The 22,954-nt window shown below is 56.9% G+C and overlaps 1 protein-coding gene across 2 annotated transcripts in view; it reads left to right on the forward strand.

The window, feature by feature from the left end:
* The first annotated feature begins 399 nt into the window (after positions 1–399).
* Positions 400–22,954, forward strand: part of VIPR1 (vasoactive intestinal peptide receptor 1) — a 33,519-nt gene continuing 10,964 nt past the window's right edge. For both annotated transcript variants that reach the window (XM_012770251.3, XM_012770252.3), the window contains exons 1-4: positions 400–590; positions 11,123–11,231; positions 16,117–16,224; positions 22,827–22,933. In XM_012770251.3, the coding sequence (XP_012625705.1) occupies positions 513–590; positions 11,123–11,231; positions 16,117–16,224; positions 22,827–22,933 (402 nt within the window). In that variant the 5' untranslated portion in view covers positions 400–512. The remainder of the gene's footprint in view (positions 591–11,122; positions 11,232–16,116; positions 16,225–22,826; positions 22,934–22,954) is intronic.

Here is a 22,954-nt window from a genome sequence, read left to right on the forward strand (position 1 = left end):
GAAGTGGGAAGTGGGGAGGCCGCCGGAGAGGCCTCGGGGAGGAGGTGGCTCCGAAGGTAGAGCCCTGGGATGGGGCAGACCGGGTGTGCGGAGGTGGGAGGCCACTTGGGAACGCTTGGGAACGTCGTGAGCCACACCGGGGAGCACGGGGCGTGTTGGGGTCTCGAGATTCCCGAGAGATGCGCGCCAAGGGCGGAAGGCCTGTGAGTGCCTCACCACGGAAGACTGACGCGCGGAGTGCCGGAGGGCGCGCGGGGACTCCCCACTCGCGGGGCCGCCTCGGCCCCGCCCCATACCTGCGCGGCGGCCCCGCCTCCTCCGATCCATTGGCTAGCCCGGCCGCCCGTCAGACGAGCCCCCGGGGCCCGCCCCCAGCCCCAATCGGCGCCTCTTAGCGCCGGGGCCACCGCGCCAGCGCCAGTCTGCCAGGCTCCCGGCCATCGCCCGCGTGGTGCGCCGCCCGCCAGCCCATTACAGGCGCGGGACCGCGCGCCGCGGGCTCAGGGCGGACCATGCGCCTGCCCAGCCTGCCGCCCGCTCGCTGGCTATGCGTGCTGGCAGGCGCCCTCGCCTGCGCCCTCGGCCCCGCGGTGAGTGTCCGCCCGGCCGCCGGGAGTCCCTGCAGCTGGGGGTGGAGTGGGGGCGGCGGGAGCCCGGCCGTCGGTGCGTGCGTCTGTGTAAGGGGAATAAGGGGCGCCGAGCACCCCGTCTCGCCTCCTCCCTCCGTCCCAGACCGGATCTGGACCCGAGGGGTGGGGTCTTGGTCTTGCCCATTCCTTCCCGGCTCAGCATCGGTGGAGGGGCGTGGGGAGAGCGTGGGCCCCAGACTCGCCTTCCAGGTAGTGGCTGCGGGAGTGCGTGGAGTGGGGAGGCCAGCGGGTGCAGGGTCGGGTCCTGTGGCCGATTGAAATGGAAGGTCTGATACTCACTGTGGGTCGTCGTTGTGTGCTGTGCCTGTCTGGAGGTGTATGTGGGGTGTCAGCACCCTTCTCAGGTGTGAGCCTGAGAAGAGGCTCTTGGGATCAGGTGGGTGACAGGCTGACCTCTTCCTATGTCCTCCCACTGAGGAGAGCAAAAAGGTGGGAACCCAAGGTGGAAGGTGGTGGCAGTGAGGGGTTAGGAGTGGTATTTAACAGGATGGATTGGCATGTGCATAGAGAAAGCTGAGCAGGGAGCCAACAGCCAACGTACAGTGGCCTCCTGCTTCCTACCAACAGAGGTATGTGTATGCCCCTGACACGTGTGTACCCATGTGCCCTGTGTGTGGGTGTGCTTGTGTGTGTATCTGTGGATGACTCACCTGGGCCACAGGGTAGACCCTGGTCGAGGAAGGAGATGCATGGCTCATCTTACTCTAAAAACAAGAAGAACTCAAGGCTCACTGAGTCTACCCAAGGCCATTTTACAGATGGGCAAAGAGAGGCCCAGAGATACTAGAGTCACACCTGTCCCCCTGGACAGAGGTTGATTTTCTCCCTACCCCTACTTCAGGCCTTGGGTAATCTGGAGTTGCTGCTTGGGCAGGGCCTAAAATGCCTGCTCCTGATTGGCTGGGAGAGGATGAGGGATCTTGATTATCTAGTCCATTCTATCTAGTCCATAGACATCCCCCATGATCACCTCCCTTATCATCACCCCCACCAGGAGAAGAATCTCTGCGCTTCCACCTAGCTGATGTCTTGCACACCCTGGGGAGGGAAGCCCACTGCCCGTCCTAGGAGCAGACCTCTGACAACTGGCAGGAGCCTCCCCTCCTCCCATTGATAGCCATGAGACCCACCCCTAAGCACCTGAAGCCTCACCGAGCTCCGGCCCTGAGGCCACAGCTCTGGCACCACTCTCAGCCCCTCAGTGTCAGGAAGCCTCCAGGCCTTGCCAACAACTCTCTGGCTCGCCCAACCCTGGGCCCCAGCCACTGAAACTCCTCTGGGATGAGCGAGGGATATTGGGACCACCGCTGATGCCCCGTTCCCCCATCCCTGAAGGCTTCTGAGCCCAGGGCAGAATGGTTGCAGCAGGGGCTCCTCTTGCACCAAGCCATATCTGCCTCCCACCTCCTGAGACAGCCCAAGCTTGGCTCCCCCAATGCCTACCTCCCCTGCCTCTCCACATCTTATTCATTTAGTGCCCAACTCTGTCTCCTCCTCTAGACAGCCTTCCCTGATTGCACCCGCAAACCAAACCCTCCCCCCGCCTTCAGCCCTACTCACCTCCCAGTGGGGGCTGTTCTGACCATCCTGTGGGGTCAAGGGCTGGGGTCTCTCACCTTCCCACGTTCCTCACAGCCCTGTGCAGGGCTGGGCCCAGCGAGCAAGGGAAAGGGACTGAGCCAGGACTGGGTGAGGGCAGGCTGGAGTGAGGGGCCCCTATTTTCCTCTCTACCTCCCCCTCCTCCCCGCCAGTGACCACTCGCTCCCCCGTGGAATGGACACCAGGCAATCCTGCTCCAGCCAGACTCAGGGCGGACGTTATCACAGTCATAAAATGGCAGCTGCAAAGTTCAGGTTGAAGGCCCAAGGCTAAGTCACTCCTGTTTATGGTGCCCTGACCTCAGCCTGGGAAAGGGAAATCTCTGAACAGGGAAGCAAAAAGGTAAAGAAAACCTCCAGTGTCTCTGAGCAGGAAGTTGCCCCAAGGCCAGCCGTCAGGCCTTCCACCGCCCCCACACCCCTGTGCAGCGGGCACAGGGATGGTGACAGAGTGGCTCAGGGCAGTGGCCAGCACAAGGGGAAAGGGGTGTGACCCTGGGTCACAGAGGAGGAGCAGACCCAGGCCCTGCCTGGGAAGATTCCAGGGCTGGTGGGGAGGACCAGACCCAGTGACTTGGGAGGTTGAGCCCAGGGAGAGCACAGCCTCCCAGAACTGGGGGCAGGGGTTGTGAGAGGAACAATCAGGGAAGGCTCCCTGGAGGAGGCAGGCCAGTGCCCTGAAGAGTGTGGCCAAATGGACCCAGCTTTCAACCCTCTGTTGGCAGGACCATTAGGCCTGACCCCAGAAGGAGGAGGAAGCTCCCAGCTCCCCGCAGAGCCTGGGATGGCCCAGGAGTTTGGGGCAGGGGGCTTGGCTCCTCCTACCCCTCTGAGGCAGGTTACTGGCCACTGGCTCCTGAAGTCCTCACCTTGCCACAGGCATCCTACTGCCTCTGCCACCTGCTTCTAGCCTCTCCAGAGGCTGGCCACAGCTGCCCAGGTTCTCTTGGCCCCCAACAGGCCACCCTGTGAGCTTTGGGCTGCAGCTCACAGGCCTCCTCCTCAAATAAAGTGACAACCTCAGTTAGGCCAGGGAAGCCCAGGGACTGTGCTGGAAGAAGGAGCTCCCTGTGGAAGTTTCCACCCTCCCATCCTGGTGCACTGAGGTTGCTGGGGCTTCCATGGGGAGCCCAAGCTGGGGCAGGAGACCTGGTCCTCACTCCACTCCATGGCAATGGTCGGTTGGCCTGGGGAACATCTTTAATTTCTGTGCAAGGGCCTCAGTTTCCTTACCACAAAAGAGAGGTGACAGGGAACTGGGAAGAGGAGGGAGGCTAGGCTGGAGCCAGCTCCGCCTTCTGCCTGGGATATAATCTTCCCCCGGAGCCCAGTGTCTCTGAAACAGCACTGGTCTTCCAGGCAGAACTCCTGTGAGCCTTGAAGGAGGCGGTGAAAGCAGTGGTGTGAACCGTGTGGCGGGCCATCCCTTCCTTTTGGTCCCAGCCTGGGAGCCCTGTGGACCTTTATTTATACAGCCATCTCTTGCCCTCACCTGCCCAGGGGTCCTCAGGGCAGGCAGGAGTCCTGGGGATAAGGGATGGCCTAATGAGGTGGCCAGACAACCTGGGAGGGTGAGGCTCCAGGCCCAGGTAGGCCGGGGGTCTCTCAGAGAGGGCGGGGAGGTGGGGGCCAGGCCCTGTCACACCACGGGCAGCCTCAGTGGAAATCCAGCATGTGCCATAACGCCCAGGTAGGGCCTCCAGCCCGCCACCCTCCTGCCACTGCTGGGCCCCTCACTGCAGCCCCTCTGGCCATGGATGAGGAATGGGGTCTAGGGGACAATATGAAGTCCTGTCCCTGTCTCCCGGCCCCTTCTGTCAACCTCCCAGACTGCGTCCTCCCGTTCAACTTCCCAACACAAAACAGTTTTCGTTACACCAAGTGGAAAATTTCAATATGTACAAACTCTATTACCTTAGAAGTATATCTGAAGAAGAAAACAAAACACAATTTAACCTCTCCACCACATGTACAGTTATATATTTTTTTTGCTTTTATTAGGAAAATTTTCAAACAAGTAGAGAGAATACTATAATAAGCACACAACTACCCGATTCCTAGGATTGACAGATGTCAACACTTGGCAATTAGTATTTGCATTATTTGCTTTTTGGCTGAAGTATTTTAAAGTAAAATATAGACATTCTGGCCTTCTACCCCAAATTATTTTAAGACACATCTCTAAAACGAAAGGACATTTTCCTATATTAACTATAATGATGCTATCATTACACCTAACAGCATTAACAGGGATGCCTTAATATCTAGTGTTCACATATCTCCAGACAGAATTTAATCAAGCGCCACAAGATAAGTGATGTTGGGGGGGGGGCCCTATCACAGGAGCTTTCCTGTCGCCGTCTGGCGGGACAGCACCGCGAGCTGGCAGGGTCACCAGGAAGGAGCAGGGCACCTTGGCAGTGAACATCGAGCTGGGCTCCACTGGGCAGGGTTGTTATTACACGCATCCCTTCTCATGTGGTTCTTGAGATGAGGATTTCTTCTCTCAGGAAGTGCCTCCTGCTATCTAACTTAAAAAAAAGTTCTTCCTGAACAGCGGGTCACCAGAGGAGAGGAAGAGCTCACCAACCAACCTCTGTGTACCGAGGACTCCCAGCCTTGTGGCTCCCTGTGCCGACCCTTTGCTGGTGGCACCAACATCTGTGTCACCCACAGACACTGTGTTTGTAAACTGAGTCCTGCAAACCCCAATTCCCTAGGGGTGGCCAGGATCACTTTCGAGGGGCAGGGGATTTAAACTGAATGCTCAGCCAGAATCCCTGCTGTCCCTGCTTTGCCAGCCACCACTACGTGATCCTCTGCAAAGAAACCCTGGAAGGCTTCCTGGCCCAAAGGAAACCTTCCAAGAGGAACCCTTAGATGGGAACAAGCTGGATGTCTTTGCTTGGATTCTACTAATTACAAGAGCTCTTGTCCTGGTATCACTCTGAGCTGTGGAAAGTTCTTTCTGGCCCCAAGCCCAAGTCTGTATCCCTGTGTCCCCCCCACCCCCACCCCCGCCCCGACCCCACCAACACACACACCCCCCACTTCTCATTCTACTCTTCTACCACCCAGAGCTCGGCCTTCTCCAACAGGAGATGTGGCTGGCAAAATTTGGATTTGCAGAGAGCAGACTTTGGGCTATTGGCAAAGGGATGTAAAAATACAGAAAAAGGAAGAGAAATCAGATTGCAGTAGGGGGACAAGGGGAGCTGACAGACTCGAGACCTCTCTGGTAGGTATGGCTGCCACCCCCCAGTGGGTAGGACCCTCACACTGCCTGGGGTTGTGCAGGGCACTATGGCTGTGGCCAGGCTGGGGTGTAGACGGCAGGGCCAGCCTGGCATGAGGGCTGAACCAGGGCTTTGGCAATAACGGCTAACCCTGCTGGCAGTCCCCTGGTGCCTGGCTAGTGTCCTTTACATGTGACCCTTGACACAACCTTAGAAGTAGGTCATGCTGTTTCTGTCCCCATTTTACAGATGAGGATGATTCAGTTGCCCAAGTCACCCAGCCAGCAAGTGGCAGACAGTCTGATTCCGGAACCTGTGGTCTTAACTGGGCTCTGCCACCTCACCAAGAAGAGCTACTTCTTCCAGAGGGGCTATGGCGTGCCACATGCTGCCCTGGGACATTAGAGATATTTTTTAATCATAATAGTAAAATGTATAAATCTGAAGTGACAGCTCCGTGATTTGTCACACGTGCATATACCTGTGCAGCCACCGCCCAGGTCAATCTACTACACATTCCCATCACCCCAGCAGGCTTCCTCGTGCCTCTTCACATATAAGATGAGGTTTTATTGCAACTTCTTTTGGTGCAGTCTGCAAAGCTGGGAGCATGTTCCCCTCTCTTCTGTGACTTCTGGATCCCACGATCTACCGTACCCTCCTATGTCCCTTACCCCCTCCCTTCCTGCCCTTCCCTCCTCACCCCTGGCCTCTCACGAAAGGATGTCCACCTCCTTACCGATTCACAGGCAAGAGCCAGCACACAGGGGCAGCCTGGGACACCGGGCTGCGGTCCTGTGTGCCTTCGATCACATTGCTTTCTCTCCGAGTCCTCAGTTTCCCTGTGTCTCTTTGTTACCCCGCAATTTCTGGGATGGGCGTGAATAAATGGTGGGGTGTGAGATGGCTTCTGTTAAAGGCTGGAATAATGGGGGAGAAGGTAAATGGGGCCGCTCCCGAGCCCCCTGCCCTCTACTCCCCATCCCCCTGCCGCCTCTAACAAGCTCAGGCAGGAGGAAAAGAGCCCTCCTATGACAAACCTCAGAAGCACAAATCAAAATCATCCGTGGTGGCTCCCAGTACGTGGAGAGTTGCAGAGTCTTCCTCCTTCTCACCTTAGCCAGCCCTACAGCATTTTGCCTCCTCTCGGAGACCAGCTGCTCCTCAGGGGGACTCCCGCTCCCCCGGGTCGAGGCTGGGGGTTCTGACCCTAGGCAGTGGCTGGTCTCAGCCTGCCAACTAGGGGATTGGATGTGGCCTGCTAACCGGAGCTGGGCCCACCCTGTCTTTCAGAGCTCCTAGCATCTTACAGCTACGACTCCAAGCATCTTCACCCCCATGCCCATCCCCAGCCCAGACTTTGCCCCAGATCTCAGGGAGCCACACAATGGGAGGAGAAAGCAGGACTTTCTCCTGCACCCCTCACCAATTCCTGTGCAGGACTGAGCTCCAAGAAGTAAGCTTAAAGTCAGCCTGACCCTGCAGCTGAGCTGAGGCTGGAGAGTTTGGGACCAGACTAGGCTTCCAATACCTCCTTTAAGACAGGTGTTCCTCAAGCCAGGAAAAGGGACCTAGGCAGTTAAGAAGCCCACAGCATCTCCTCAATCCTGGTCATCTTCTGTCCCATGCCATGCTATTAGGTGACTGAAAAGGAGTTGGCAGGAGAGTCCTGAGTCTGATTAGGGATGAGGATTAACCATGTCTCCTGTTAATTCTACCTGCCCAGGTGGGCCCTCTCCCCTCTATACCCACTGCCCTGCCTGCCTTAACCCAGGCCTCATTAGGCCCTGCCTGGACTGGTGCAGTAGCTTTCAGCCCCACCACCTGCAACCCGAGGGATCTTTGTAAGATGTGTGACTCCCATCCTCAGGCTCCTGCTTCAAATCTCTGATGGTCCCCAAAGGCCTAGGAGTCAAAGTTCACACTTCAAAACTGGCATCCCAGCCCTTCCAATCCCACTCCTGCCTACATCCAACTTGTCTCCTGATGCCACAGAACTTGCTGTAGCTCCACCATGCTTCTTGCAAGCTTGCATGTATTAGGCATTTTCATGCCTCCATGCTTGTGCACAAGCCAATCTTGCTGTCTGGGGTGCTCTTACTCTACCTCTAATTATCTAACTCTTACATATCCTCTAAGACCTACCTCTACAGCATGAGCACAGAACACCCACTCTGTATGAAGCCCACACTCCAGCTAGATCCCACCCTGGAACTCTTCCCTGGGATCAGTAGACTTAGCTATATTCAGCCAGAGAATTTTCTAACTCTCTCCATATGCCTGGAGTCCAGAGGGATAATGAGGATGTTTAGAATAGGGAAATAAGTGGGAGAGGAAGTCCAAAGTCTGCCTGAATTCCTCAGTGATAAGGGCTAGAGGGAGCTGCCCTGGCCCTGGCCCTGGCCCTCAAAGGGCAATGGTTGACCAGATGGCCCAAGGCAAGGCTGTGCAAAAGGGCTGATGCAGTCCAGACCAGTGGTCAGAGACTTAGGTCCCATCTGGGAATGTGCATTTGCTGAGTGACCTCAAGTCCTTCTTTGGGTCTCCGTTTGCTCTACCCCTCTCCAGATGGGCCCAGCACTCAAATAAATTGTGGCAAAGACAGAGCTCATCTTCCAGACCACCCCCCTTTATTCAGAGACACCCTAGGCTCCTATGCCCACCCCTCCCTTCTCTGTGAACTGGCCCCCAAGAAAGGCTCTCTCTATAGCTGTGCTGTTAGGGGAGCAGAGTTGGCTAGAGAAGCTGACCCAGCACCTTCTACCCTTCAGAGAGTGGGAAGCAGAAGCTGCCAAAACCTTAGGTCCCCACAGTGATTGGGAAAGAAATATCTCTTGGCAAACCACGTAGCCATAGCCCTAGCTTATGAAGGCTCAGAAAGTGAGGTCATCCATTGTCTTTCTCAGCCCATAAGGCTGGACACTTTTAGTTCCAGGGACATAAAATTCAACTGACTCAAGGCATAAAGAAAGGCATTGGCTCATGTTGCTGGGAGCAGAGGTGTTTTCAGGCATGGCTGGATTCAGGGGCTCAGACCATGTGAAGAGAGCCTGGTTTTCTCCAACTCTCTATTCTGCCTTTAGCTGTGCGGCCTTCATTATCATTTCACTTGTCAGCAAGATGGCAGCAGAAGCTCCAGCCCCTGCATCCTTTAAGGTTCCCACTCCAGTGGGAAAAAAACAAATCCACTTGCCTAATTGCTTAATCCAAAGTCCCAGGGGTTGAGCTTCCTGGCTCTGAGTAGCCTGACTCGGGCCATGTGCCAGGCACTGTGGCCTGGAATGCTCTGGTTGACTTAAGTCTCAGTCACATGTCAATCTCCTGGAAGAGGGTTCATCAGACCCCCATGAACTAGCCGCAGGGAAGGAGGTGGCTTCCCAGACAGAGGCGAGGACATGGCACCAGAGGGGAGGAAAGGATGGTGGAAGGCGGAAACGATAGACGTCCACTACCGACCATCCTGCTTCCACGCTGCAGTGTGACAGGAGGTGGAATGGGCAGGAGGATCGGGAGAGGCTGGGAAGGGGCCGGAAAGCAGAAAGAACCTGTTGCTGGTGGACAACAGAGCCGGGAAGGTACCCTGGGGAGAAGTGTGCTCCAAGACAAGCAAAACAGACCAATGGTGGGACACAAGCTCAGGCGGCCAGTCCCCAGGTTCCTCTTCCAGAGCCCACCTGTGCCATCCACCTGGCCGTTCTTCCCCCTACCCTTGAGGAAGCCAGGAAGAGACCCTCAAGACAGAGCACGCTGAGCATTTCAACCTGAGTACCCCATGGGAAAGGGGGGAAGCACATGCCCCCAAAGAGAAACCACAGGCACAGAGTTTCCTTTAAGTCTTGTCTCTTTTCTTTTAACAGTTATACCCATGTTAATAACTACATCCACTCCACAACAGATCTGTGTGACTTTAGTATTCCAAGTTTTAAATGACTCACCAGTCTTTACCCCAATTGGCTGATAAATTTAAAGATCCAAGATAGAACCCATGTTCGCTGTGGGGCTTCCAGGCCACTGGCACATGGACAGGTGAGGTCTGGATGCTGGGGAAGACTGAGAGGAGCCCTGGGCAAGGAGTTCTTCCCTTAGACTCAAGCTAGGTCAGCCATGGTGTTATCTGCATATGGCAAAATCGGACGACAGGGGACCTGTGAGACAATGAGACCCAACCAAAGCCTTCAGCAGGGAGTTGGGGAGCTGTGGAGGTGGCAGGGACTTAACTGTGTGGCCTCTTGGGCACTGTGGTGTCCAGCCTCAGCTTGGACCTCTCTTCCTCCACAGCAATGGAGAGCTCACTGCCACCTGGGATGCAGAGCCCACAATGGGGCTGACTTAACATAGAGCAACGGTCAAAATGCTAAGTACTTTGGCGCCTGCAGGTCAGGCGGGACCCCCTTAAAGGAAGGAAATGAGGGGAAGCCCCGCACCTATGCGCTTCCCACAGACCCACTTTAAGAAACCCTAAGTCAGCAGCAGAGGGACTGAGGCCCAGGGAGGCAAGGGCCAGGGTGGGAGGGACAAGCTGGAGGAGACGCTGAGAATGTGTGATTCTGGAGAGGTCTTGCTGGACCCTCTCCTATGGCCCTGGCAGGGACTGTGACATTCTCCTCCCCAGGCAGAGACGAGGAAACCGATGTGGGGTTGTCAGGGGCGGCAGCCACTTTCCTAAAGTCAAAGAGAAAAGAGCTGCTGCCGGCTCAACAGTTCCTCCATGGAGGCCTTCACTCGCCCTTCCCCACCAAAGAGTTCCCAAGGCCTGGCTTTCCCTGGCTGTTCCTGGACAGCCATCCCCCCCACTCACATGTCTTCCCCAAAGCCAACATCCCCTGTCACAAGGGTCTGGCCCCACCCCAGGGCCCGGAGGTGGAGAGGGAAGAAGCTTGGGCTTTTCCGTCCCTTCTGCCCACCTTCTTGGGGCAGGGGAGGGCTGGTGTGATCCGAGAGGGGCCTCTTTCACTTCCTTAAACTTCCCCACTCCCGTTGGATCTGGTACAGCTTGAATTATTTAGAAGCTACAAAGGAGGCAGGTGAGATCTGGGCAAGTAGGGCCTAGAGTCCCCTTCCCAGCCCAGAAACCCAGGGGACAGAGCACAGGCTCCTGGAGTGGGAACAAAGGCTGGAAAATGCAGCCGGACTCCTGGATTCCTCCCGGGCTGGCCCCAGGAACCAGAGGCCAGGATCTAATTCCCCACAGCAAGGTGGCGCTAGCTGGGCCCCGCCCATCCAGGGAGACTGAGGCAGGGACAGAGGACTCCCAGGCCAAGCTGGAGAGTGGCAGCATCCAGAGGGCCAGCTCGGGGCTCTAAGGACAGGCTCTCTTGCCTCCGTCCAGGGTCGTGCCGCCTACAAAGAGACAGAGTTGTTATAGCTGCAGCACTGTTGGGGAACTGCTAAGAAGCCATGACAGGGCCCTCAAGTGTGCCCAGCTTTGGGGACAGTGGACAACTATTTGAAGTCAGGTTCAGGTTTCAGTCAGGCTGAGATTGGGTTTGCTGAGTCTGGGACTGCAAGTGGGGTTCAGTTGAACTTGGGTCCCCTCCAGGGTGAGAGCAGTTTCAGCGCAGTGGCTGGGCCCTGGTGGGCCCCACACTCCTGAGTGTGTGGCTGAGGCTGATGATCCCCTCCCTGTCTGTCCCCCAGGGCAGCCGGGCAGCCATGCTGCAGCAGGAGTGTGACTATCTGCATATGATCGAGGTGCAGCACAAGCAGTGCCTGGACGAGGCCCAGCTGGAGAACGAGACCACCGCAGGTGAGGCCGCCGTGGGAGGAGGGGAGCTACGGGCCCCCGAGGGACCCCGTGTTTCCTCACCTAATGAGCCCCGATCCAAGTCACATTCATTCCACATTTGTTGGATGGGGACCCCAGGACAGGCCTCGCACCACAGAGCTGCTGGCTGGGGAGGATGGCTGGGGGGTGGATGGAAGGAGGAAGGGGCTGACTGGCTTCACATCCCCATTGGCCCACCCCAGGTCCGGGGAGTTCCCAGCATCAGCTGAGGAGGACGTACTAAACGGGGGTTCTGAAAAGTGCATGGAGCCAATCTGCCTTTGGGACTCCCCATCCCTCTTCTCCAGGAAAAATGGAGATGGTGCCCATGGCCGCCAGCCCACCCAGGATGGGAGGCCCAGAGTGCTGCGTTGGGGGGGGGTCATGGGCAATGAGAGTAGCCAAGTTCCAGAAACCCCCACCCCACCCAAAGGGGGGCTGGGATGGGGACAACTGGCCCCAGAACCCCACACTGCTGGATTAGCTCCTGTACTATATTAGCATCTCAGAGGAAGAGCAGGGGACATTCGGTCACAATGTGTGACCCCCACAGGAACCACATGGAACTCAAAGCCATCTCAGCAGTCCAGAGCAAGAAAGGGCACCAGGCTAGTCCAACAGGTCTGGAATACTCACCATGCATAGGGGGTGGGCAGAGGCTCAGCTCCTTCTTCTTAACCCGAGGCTCTGCCACCAGGACACCCAGAGGACTTATGGTGACACCACACACACACACACACACACACACACATGCAGAGGCCCCTACACCTACTCAGGTGCACACACTGGCCTCCCCTTCCCAAGCCACGCTCAGCAGGCCAGAGGAACCGTCAGCTCATCGTCCCGCTGATTAGCCGAGTCAAGGCCAGCCCCAGAGGCTGAGCACATGAGGTCACCGGCTACACCCTCAGGGGTCTGGGAGACCCCCAACATGGCAGTGCGAGGGGTGGTGCCAGCTTCCCAGTCCAGACAGCAGGGCCATCACCCACCCGGCACTTAGCTCAGAGCAGCCCAAGTGAGAATGGGAGGAATTCCTCGGAAAGGTGCCACTTGAGCCAGACTTGGAGGGGCGAGCAGGTTTGGAGGAACAGAGAGGCTGGGAAGGTGGGAGGCACCTAGGCAGACCCCCTGAGGGAAGTGGGAGGTGAGTGTCAGGTTCGAGGCTCACTACAGGGAAGGCACGCTGGCACCTCAGGGCTGGAGGCAGTGAGGTGACCCGCCTGCTCTGGGCCTCCATCCCAGACTGTGCCCCGAGGCTGAGCTTAGTTAGGGAGCAGCCTCGCTCAGGAGCGGGGAGCATCTCTACGTCTTCCCAGCCCCCAGGCTCCCTCCCCACCTTTCTGAGGCTGACGGTTCTGTGACCCCTCCTGGGTCCCTCTTCTTAGCCCAGGTACCCAGCCCTCCACCTCCTGCACCATAAATGAGTGTGTTTGGCCTCACAGAGTGGCTTTGCCTCCCCTGGGTCTCAAGGCAGGACGGCCCCCTGTTTCCTGGGGCCTGGAGACTGAGGCCTGGGTCAAGGGTGGCTGGACCTGCCACTACCTGTGTGCCCCAGCCCACCCCGCCAGGGCAGGGGGACAGGCTCCCATGGGGGGATTATGGGCAGCTCTGACAGGCCCAGACCCCAGACTCTAGGCCTCACTGCAGCACCTCCCAGGCCCTGGGGCAGCCAGGCCACCCTGTGATTCTGATGAAGTCATTGCTGGCACAGCATGCCTGTTGGGTGCCAACACCCTGTCACCCGCAGCCTGGGATCCAGAGGAGGCAGGCATGGGTCAGGGGCCAGGGGTCTGCCTATGACCCTGTGTGGGGCTCTGTGTGTGTTCATGCACAACCAGGTGTGTGCTCCTGGCCTATGTCTGTACAGAGCAGTGTCTGTGCCTCTGGGGTCTGTAACTCTGTGTCTGACTCTGAGTGTCTTTGTGAGTCAGGAGCGTGTGTCTATTTAGGCCTGCACATGCGTAGACATGTCTGCCTGGTGTGCTGTGTCGGTTTGGGAGTGTGTCCATCAGTGTGAATGGTGGTGGTACGCCCAGTCACCTCTGTGTCTATGCACATATGTCTCTGTGAGTTTTGTGTTTCTGTGTGCCTATTTGCTTGCATCTGTGGTCTTTCCATGTCCAGGTAAGTGTACATGTATGTATGTTTGCATGTGTGCTTGGGGTTGCGTGTGCCTGGAAGTACATGTTGGTGTGTGTGTTTGTGTGCACACAAGTCTATGAAATGACAGAACAGAGGCCCACCCCACCTGGCTTTACCATCCCTCACCCCAGGCTTGGGGTTGAATTTTCCTTTTGGGGTCACAGCCCCTAATGGTCACACACAGCCGGCCTGGGCCCTGCGTCTCTAAGGGCCTGGTGACATGTGTGATGGAGCCTGTGGGGCCTCCCTGGGGCGAGCACACCCAAAATATTCCCAGGGTCCAGCCCAGGACAACGGGCCAGTCCGGGTACCAAATATTTTCATGGCTGTCACTGCCTCTACTGCTGCCACCCCAACCCTGCTCCCTTAGCAAACCAGCCCTGCCCTGCCTCCTGCGGGATATCCCCTGACCATGTCCCCCCAACTGGCCTCTCTTCCCTGGCTCCCCTGCCCGGCCCACTGTCCTGCTCACTGGCCCAGCGCAGTACACAGCCCAGCCTCGGTGGTGCTGTGATGATGACCTTGGTCATCAAGGAATCTTGGTGACCTCAAGATTCCTTGAGGTCAAGTGTGGCCTCCCCAAGGGCTGAGCCCAGTCCCCATCTCTTCTGTCCCACCCCTGGTGAAGGAGAGCTCAGGGCCAGAGACCCGGCCCCAAATCTACTCTCCAACCTGTGCAGCCGGCTAGAGATTCAGAGAGCCCGAGTTCTGGCGGGGACCCAGACACAATAGCTGGCCTACAAAACAGGGTGTGCCCAGCACTGTCAGAGAAAGGTAAACAAAGTCTGGCAGCAGCAAAATTCCCAGAGAAATGACATCGAGCCCTTCTGGCTTGGAGGAGAGGGAGCCTGTGCGTACGTAGGCTGCGCCACTCACCAGCGGTGGGACCTGGGGCGAGTTGCCTGATCGCTCTGTGCCTCAGTGGCCTCCCCTGCGAAACAGAAGAGTGAAATAAGTCATTCATTTAAAGAGGTCAGAGCGGTGCTCGGCACACACAAAGGCTGGGTAAGCGCTTGCTAATATTATTATAATGACAGAGTCTTGAACCATGAGCAGGATTTGGCTGGTCTGAAGGGCCCCTACATGGCCTCCAGAGAGGCTGGCACAGAATGGCAGAGGGACGGGCAGCCAGGGTGACACCACAGGCCCTCAGGACAGGCTGGGGTGGAGATGGTTGGGGTCCACGAGGAAGGGAGGCCATACTCCCTGGCCAGGCCCTGAGGACTCAGGTGTCCTCCTCAGCCTTCGGCGGCAGGTGCCACCTGACTGCTGCAGCCCCAGAAGCTGCCCCTCCCCGCCGCCAGCCCACTCCAGCATGCAGAGTCCCGAGGTTGCTCCCCAAGTGAGGACATCCCTCCACCTCCTCTTCCCAGGCTCCCCTCTTGGGAACTCATGAACCTTCGGACCTGGGCTGGGCTGGGCTTGGCCCAGCTGGCGTTGACTTTGGCTCAGGGGTTGGGTTTCCTGAGCAAATCTAAGGACTGGCAGGATTGCAAAGAGACAATTAAGCCTCCCTCAAGGGAGGGGGTCCAGAGTAGTCTGAGTCCTCCAGGGGCACTCAGCTCCTGAACGGGCAAAAGCGTGGCATTTGCATCTGCCTATTAAAGCGGACCCTTAAGGATCCCACTGAGCCCCCTTCCCCGGCCAGGCTCTGCAAGGCGAATAGCTACATGGCACAGAACACAGTCTGGGCCCAGTTTTCTACAAACTCGCTCTCTGACGACACCCCCATCGTCACAATTCACAACCTGAGTTTTGCTGCCCAGGGTTGCTGAGCACCTAAGCCCAAGAGCTAGCTGTACCCCAATATACTCATCGGCCCAACATCTTGTTTTTATAACAGACATTTTCTAATGCCTCCTTTACTGTCATAAAATGAAATTCAGGACACACACGCATTCACTTTTATAAAAAATGATGTTCTAGCCGTAATGTGAAAGAATAATTAAAAGGCAAGTAATTTCTAATAAAATACCATATACATGTTTGGGCATGATTGCACTAAAAGAAGACGTAGTCCGTAGGTTGTACCTATAAATATAAATTCCGGGAATGTGAGACTATAAATGTAGATCGACGTGTGCGGGTGGTTGTATCAGTGACTCAGATATTACAGGCAGCTCTGCTGTAGGTAACATGATTTTCCAAAACATTGAACAACTCTCAGTAAAGTTCCGAACAAAACAAAGCACCGTCTTGGCTCCCTTTACCCCGTGGTTGCATTCCTGGAAAACTCCATGTATGTCAAACCTGTGCAGTAACTCCCTTGTGTTTGTGAAATGAGTAAGAGTCCAGGCGGTGGTCATTGCAGAAGGTTTTCATCTACACAAAGTTGCAGTGGCTCATCTGAAAGCCATGCAGAACGTGTGACAGTTCGTCACCGTGCAGGACCAGCCAAGTGGCCTGCCTGGCATCCCTGGTGCCTGCCCATCAAATGCCAGGCGAGGGGACCCCCAATTGCTGCCACAGATAAAACCCCCACCAGTGTTCAAAACACCCCCAGGGGTGCTCCATCGCTCAATGAGGACCAAGGAGTGATAGTCGTGCCTTCTCTCCCTGCCTCCCTGCCAAGATAGGCCCAGTGTCGCCATGGCAGGGCTGTGCCTGAGTCTCAGGTGGGAGCCTGGTGGCAAGAAGAAGAGTGGGTGCCTTTGGGCTCAGGCGCTATGGCCGGAGGCTCCTAGTGACCACGCTGATCCCTGTGTCCTCTGCCTTCACCCCATAGGCTGCAGCAAGATGTGGGACAACCTCACCTGCTGGCCAGCCACCCCTCAGGGCCAGGTGGTCGTGTTGGCCTGCCCCCCCATCTTCAGGCTCTTCGCCCCCATTCAAGGTAGGAGCCCCGGGTTGCAGGGAGGGAGCTGGGGTGATGGGGCCAGCTGGGCCGGCTGGAATGGGGACTCACCTCTCAAGGAGGAGGGAAGGCAAAGGAAAGTGGCCAAAGGGGCTGCAGCCTGGGGGGCTCCCTGGCAGAGACGGCCATGGCTCTGGGTCTCTGAAGGACTCATGGGATTTGATTAGCTCTTCACATAGAGATAAGCACGTGGGAAAGGCTCACTAAATATTTGCTCAACAATTGATAACTGATTGACTGACAGGCGCTTGATTACATTATGGCTCCCATGTGCCTGTTGCCTTGGGCTGGTCATGATTCAGTCTTTGGCTCAAGAAGCCGCAGCACGGCTTTGCCTGCACACGCCGCCACGTCCTGCTCAAGTGAATGTTCACATACGAGGCAGAAAAGGAAAGGGGGAGCCCCTTCAGGAAGTGGGCTTTCTTGCCACTAGGCCTTAAAGAGGCTTATGACACATACTCAGGCATTCTGTCACGCGGGTGAATAGCCCCGGAGTGCCAGGCCCCGGGCTGCACAAGCACAGCAGGGAGGGGGCTCCACAGCCCCCAGGCTGCTCTTTCAGGGCTAACGTTCTAGTTGGAGAGATGCTTAGTGAGAAAACAAACAGATGCACCCTAAATAATAAGGGCTGGGGGAGAGAGAAAGGAGGGCAGAACGATGGAAGGCCGGTGTTCATGGACACCTCTGAGGAGGTGACAGACACCTCGGGTGCCGTCCAAAGACCTGGAGGTAAGAAGGAGCCACCAGGCAAGGATCCTGGGCAGGGGACAATTGAGAGAGAGAACCCACAGCACGTGGAACAAGCATTCAGGGAACTCCAGGGGGGCCAGTGTGGCTGAGGCGGAGGGGAGAGACGGGGGCGGGGACGGGGACCAGGCCATGCAGGGCCTTCCAGACTGAGACGAGGACTTGGGTTGTTTCCTAAGTCCAGTGAGAAGCCTCTGGCGGGTTTTAGGCAGGGAACTGACACAGTCCGATTTAGGTTTTTAACTGATAGCTCTAGTTTCTGTGAGAAGGAAAGGTTCTAGGAGTGGAAATGGGAAACCCAATCACAAGGCAGGTGAGCAAGGATGATGGTTTGCATTCTGGTAGAGAGCATGGTGGAGGCGAAAAGTGGGAGATTTGTCTATGGAGGGCTTGGGGGTGCGCGAGGGGGAGGGAGGAATCAAGTGTGCCCCCCTCCCAGGTCTAGGTTTAATGAGCTGGAGGGGAAGAAAGAGCTGGATTGGGTGGGAAGGACTGAGGGAGGAGTAGGTCTGGGCAGGGAGGACTGAGGGAGGAGCAGGTCTGGGTAGGGAGGATTGAGGGAGGAGCAGGTCTGGGTAGGGAGGATCGAGGAAGGAGGAGGACTAGGTCAGAAAGACTGAAGGAGGAGCAGTTCTGGGTGGGGAGGACTGAGGGAGGAGCAGGTCTGGGTAGGGAGGACTGAGGGAGGAGGAGGACTAGGTCAGAAAGACTGAAGGAGGAGCAGTCCTGGGTGGGGAGGACTGAGTGAGGAGCAGGTCTGGGTAAGGAGGACTGAGGGAGGAGGAGGACTAGGTCAGAAAGACTGAAGGAGGAGCAGTTCTGGGTGGGGAGGACTGAGGGAGGAGTAGGTCTGGGTAGGGAGGACTGAGGGAGGAGGAGGATTAGGTCAGAAAGACTGAAGGAGGAGCAGTTCTGGGTGGGGAGGACTGAGGGAGGAGTAGGTCTGGGTAGGGAGGACTGAGGGAGGAGGAGGATTAGGTCAGAAAGACTGAAGGAGGAGCAGTTCTGGGTGGGGAGGACTGAGGGAGGAGTACATCTGAGTAGGGAAGACTCATGAGGAGCAGGCCCTAGATAAGGATTCAAGGGATGAGCAGAAAGACTAGAGTGTCTCTCACTCCAGGCAGCCTTTCCTCCCTGGACCCCACTCTCTCTGTTTGTACAGTGGGGGTGGGAGGTGGACCAAATGGTCTCTTTGGGATGAGTCAGTTATCTCCCCCCCCCCCCCCCCAGTGCTTGGTATTGTGGCCTCACTGGTGGAGGACCGACCTCAAAGCCTTCCTGAGGAGTCTGGGAACAGTCACAGCCGTGCCTCGGTCCAGGCCAGCACCCACCCTCCACCAGGGGGGCCCAGTGCCTGGGCAGGTCAGGGAGGAGCTCCCCTGGCAGGTCTCACAGCACAGGCTATCAGCAGAGCCTGGGGACCAGCCTTCTCTCAGATCCCTGGAAGCACCTGCGAATTGCCTTCCTCCCTGGTACTCTGCTAATTGCATTCCCTCCCAACGTTCCTCCTTCTGTCCCTGCTGGAATGTGTCAAGGCAGCTCCCTCACTTGAGAACCTGGACTCCCGCCCACGGATTGGCCAACCCTGGGGCTGCCAGCATCAGTGGGGTCCACACGGTGCCTTCATACATATGAGAGAAAGGCAGCCCTTCCTCAGGAGGAACCAACCTCTCCCTAGAGCCCACAGCACATAATGGCAAGCTGAATATGAAGTAGATTTTCGCCCCCATGGCCATCAGCCAGATGCCCTTGTGCAGTGAACAGCCTACACAGCTATACTTGGTGGGCCTAGTCTCTGAAAATGGTGGAGAGAAACAGGAGACTATGATTAGGGTTTAAAAATATAGAGGCAAGAGGGTGTTTTCCTGAGTAACTACTAATAGATGAAGAAGGTCTGAGCAACTGACCTTAAATTCCAAAGAGGGAAGTTTGCAAGTGTAGGGTAGGATGATGCCCATCCCGACTCCCACGTCTTTGGATAACAGGACTGGGGAAGGAGTGTCCCCCCAGGAAAAGACCTGGTTCTACAGGGAAAGCTGAGGAAAGCTTATAGATGATAAAAATCATGGGGTGTTAGAAAGAAGTCATCTACTCGGGCTGGATGAAACTCCTGGAGGAGGTGGCCCGGCCAGGCAAGGGAACATTCATGAAGGTACCAGAACATTCGTGGTGGCTTGCTTCTTTAATTTGTAGTCTGCAGATCTTCTGTCTGTGGTGTTTTTACCTTCAAATATTTAGAGAGACATTTTTCTTGTTGTCGTTACTCATACCTGCAGTGAGAGCGTATAAAGAGAGTTTTTTTTAGAATAAAAAGTAGGATGGCTATTTTGGTTGAGAAAACTCAATAGACATCTATTCTCACCATGTCTGTGGAGTCTATGCCTAGGACACCTCCGCTCCCCGCCACCTGCGTCACGATGCCACGGATAAGGAAGTCTTGGTGTCAACCAAGAAGCTTGCCCTTGCTGGCTGGGATGGGGCGCGTGGGAGGAGTTTCGGCAGGAGAGCTCTGTGGTCAGGTCTGGGTGCTAGAACTATCCTCCCAGCTGCTTGGGGGGCGGGGGTAGGAAAGCAGGGAGAACCATCCGGAGGCTCCTACCTAACACAGGGGAAATGAGATGGTGGTGGTGTTGAGGGAAGAGGGGCTGGGACGGGACTGGTGACGAATGGGGCAGAGGGGAAGGCAGTGGGGAGGGGATGACCCCCCCCCAATTTCTGGCTCCAGTCACTGAGTGGTGCTTTTCAGGAGGTGGAGAAGCCCAGGGAGGAGCAGGGGCCGTGACTGCTCTTTGAGACACAGTGAGTGGGAGGAGACTGGGAGAATGGAGGTGTCCCTCCCAGCATGGGGTTAAAGTCCCTCGCCACCTCCCTCCTGCCCTCCATCTCCCCTCCCCAGACACAGGGCCTGCAGGTTCCCAGGCCCAGCCTGGAGAGAAACTCTTGGCTGCTTCTCGGAGTCCCGTGGTGACCGCCTTTGAGATCTCCTTGAGAGCAGCTCACTTTGAGGCTTGGAACACAGTCCCAGGGATTTTCCAAGAGGCCATCTAGCCCTGAAGATGACCCTCTATCCCCTCCCCTGCCCCACCATCTACGGCAGCCAGGGCTCCAAGGCTGCCGCTTTGGCCACTGCTGGGAGCCCAGGAAGATCTGGAGTCTTGGTCTGCATCCCAGGCCTGCTGCCTCCTCTCTGAGACCACGGGCAAGTCACCGCGTTTCTCCTAGCCTGGGGATCCCCAGCTGTCAGTGGGACTAATGACAGCTCCTGCTCCCTAGCCTTAAAATATTGATGTTTACCCTGCCACCCCACTCACACACTCACACGCACACACACAGCGTGTGAAGCTGCCGTGTAGGTTGTGTAGGTGTGATGAGTCACAGCAGTTATGCTGCTGGTGCAATTCACGATAGCAGGTGCTCGCTTTGTCACGGTGCCTGGCCTCATGGAGCCCTGGTCCCTCTGGAGAATAGGGAGCCCAGAGCTTTAGAGGCCCAGCTTCAAGGTCGGTTGATCTGGGCCTTATCCCTCCTTTCAACTCACTTGAGCCTGGTCGGGGGAAGTCTCCAAAAGAATCAGATCCTGGGGGGAGGAGGGGATGGGTATATACATACATAGTGAGTGTGATGCGCACCATCTGGGGGATGGTCACATTTGAAGCTCTGCCTCGAGGGGGGAGGGGAGACAAGGCCAATGTATGTAACCTTAATGATTGTACCCCCATAATATTCTGAAATTAAAAAAAAGGCCGGGCGCGGTGGCTCACGCCTGTAATCCTAGCACTCTGGGAGGTCAAGGCGGGCGGATCGCTTGAGGTCAGGAGTTCGAAGCCAGCCTGAGCAAGAGTGAGACCCCGTCTCTACTATAAATAGAAAGAAATTAATTGCCAACTAATATATTTAGAAAAAATTAGCCGGGCATGGTGGCGCATGCCTGTAGTCCCAGCTACTTGGGAGGCTGAGGCAGGAGGATCGCTTGAGCCCAGGAGTTTGAGGTTGCTGTGAGCTAGGCTGATGCCACGGCACTCACTCTAGCCTGGGCAACAAAGCGAGACTCTGTCTAAAAAAAAAAAAAAAAAAAAAAAAAAGAATCAGATCCCGGGTGGAGCTGTGGCCTCAGAGCCTATACGACCTCCTGAGAGCTGAGGCCAGGGTCAGGCCTGCAGTTTGAAGAGGGGCTGGACTGAGGGCTCCAGGCCAGGCCCACCTCAGGCTGCAGCAGCGGGAAGCCAGGAGGGCTGGGTCGGGGCAGCTGAAGATCTTTGTCCTCACCTCGGAGCCTCTTGCAGCATCATGGTTGGAAATCCCAGACAGAAAAGGGGCTGCCAAGGCAGGAAATGCCCAGCCCAATTCCCTTTCCTCAGCAAGGTCCTTCCTGCCCTCCCGGGGCCATGCAATGGAGATAGAGACAGCCCCGGGCTGCTCTTTCCTGGCTGTCCGCTCCCAGCCCCAGCCATCCCTCAGTTCATCGTCCACAAAGTAGGAGAACAAGACCTCTTTCAAAGGGTTACCAGGAGGATTTACAGAAACAGTGAACATGGAACCATCTGGTATATTCCTGGCACACTGCGAAGTTTGGAAATATCAAACACACGTGCACAGTGACCCTCCCTGAGCTCAAGGGACAGCTTGACCCCTCCCAAAGCTCTGCACCTGGACACGGAAGTAAGTCCTCAGGTCACCTAAGTGCAGGCGAGGCCAAGCTTACCTGGGAAGACTCTGGAGACCAGACCAGCTCTATTTTTTTGTCCTCTCTGTGTGGCCTGGGGCAAGTGACCCACCTCTTGGGACCCCCACTTCTCAGCTGTGAAACGCACTTACCTTCTTTGTGGGATGGTCGAGGGGATTGACGAGGATGTGCCTAAAGTGCTCTGTGCAGCACTGACACGTGACAAGTTCTCAAAAGTTGTCGCAATGAAGGTGACGATGGTGGTGACAGTGCTGGTGATGAATGAGTACTGAGACATGGGAGGGAGATTACTCTCTGGCTCACCCCTTGCCTATTCAACCCCTCCCCTCCCTCAGGGAACAGGACACTCCTGGGGGCTGGAGAGTGGGGAGCCTTGCTGGTACCCCTCCCCCACGTGCCCTCTGAGTGGTCCTGTCCCTTTAAGTGGCCTTGAGCCTCCAAGAACAGTGGAGAGTGCAGCTGCCCTGTAGCTCCAGCCTCAACTGGTTTGTACCCCAAGCTCCTGCAGTGCCGTGCTGGTCCATTCCCCCTTCACACACCCCTGCCTGGGCAGGCGCCCCTGCGGGACCTGGCTGCGTCTCCGCTTACGAGGATTTCAGACCTGCACCCTCATTGGGCTTCCTCCAGCCCCGACCCACACCCGCAGCCACACCTCTGGGGCCTCTCCAGCAGCACATCTGAGCCCCACCGGGCCCCACAGGCCGAGGCAGACATGCGCCCCCACCCCAGCCGTGGCCCTGCAACAAGGGCCAGCATTCAGCTGGTGGCAAGGGTCAGGGATCCTTCCGCGACAAGGACCCAGGCAGAGTGTGTGACAAGGATGAGAGTTCATGCTGTACCTGGGGTCAGGTGCAGACCATGGCAGGGGTGGGACTGAGCCCAGGACTGTCAGCTCTGACTCTGTCATCTGTGCAGGCGGGTCCCCCGGCAGCCCTGCAGGGGCTCCTCCCTGCCCCAGGTGCCCCCATGGTGTCCTGGGTGTCAGGGTCCAGGCAGCTGGAGCCTGACAGCACGAACGCTGGGGGGAGCAGGGCTGAGTTCTCTGCCCTGTGCCAAGCACAGACACAGCCAGGTCTCTGTGGCCTCCTCCAGGGGCCAGCCCCCTCCCGGCCTCAGCTCTCCCTCCTCCCTGCCCCTGCCCTCCCCTCAGGCCGCAACGTGAGCCGCAGCTGCACCGAGGAAGGCTGGACACACCTGGAGCCTGGCCCCTACCCCGTTGCCTGTGGCCTGGATGAAAAGGCATTGCGTTTGCAAGAGGTGGGCCTCAGCGCACACCTA

This window comes from Microcebus murinus, chromosome 1, assembly GCF_040939455.1.
Source record: "Microcebus murinus isolate Inina chromosome 1, M.murinus_Inina_mat1.0, whole genome shotgun sequence".
NCBI lineage: Eukaryota > Metazoa > Chordata > Mammalia > Primates > Cheirogaleidae > Microcebus > Microcebus murinus.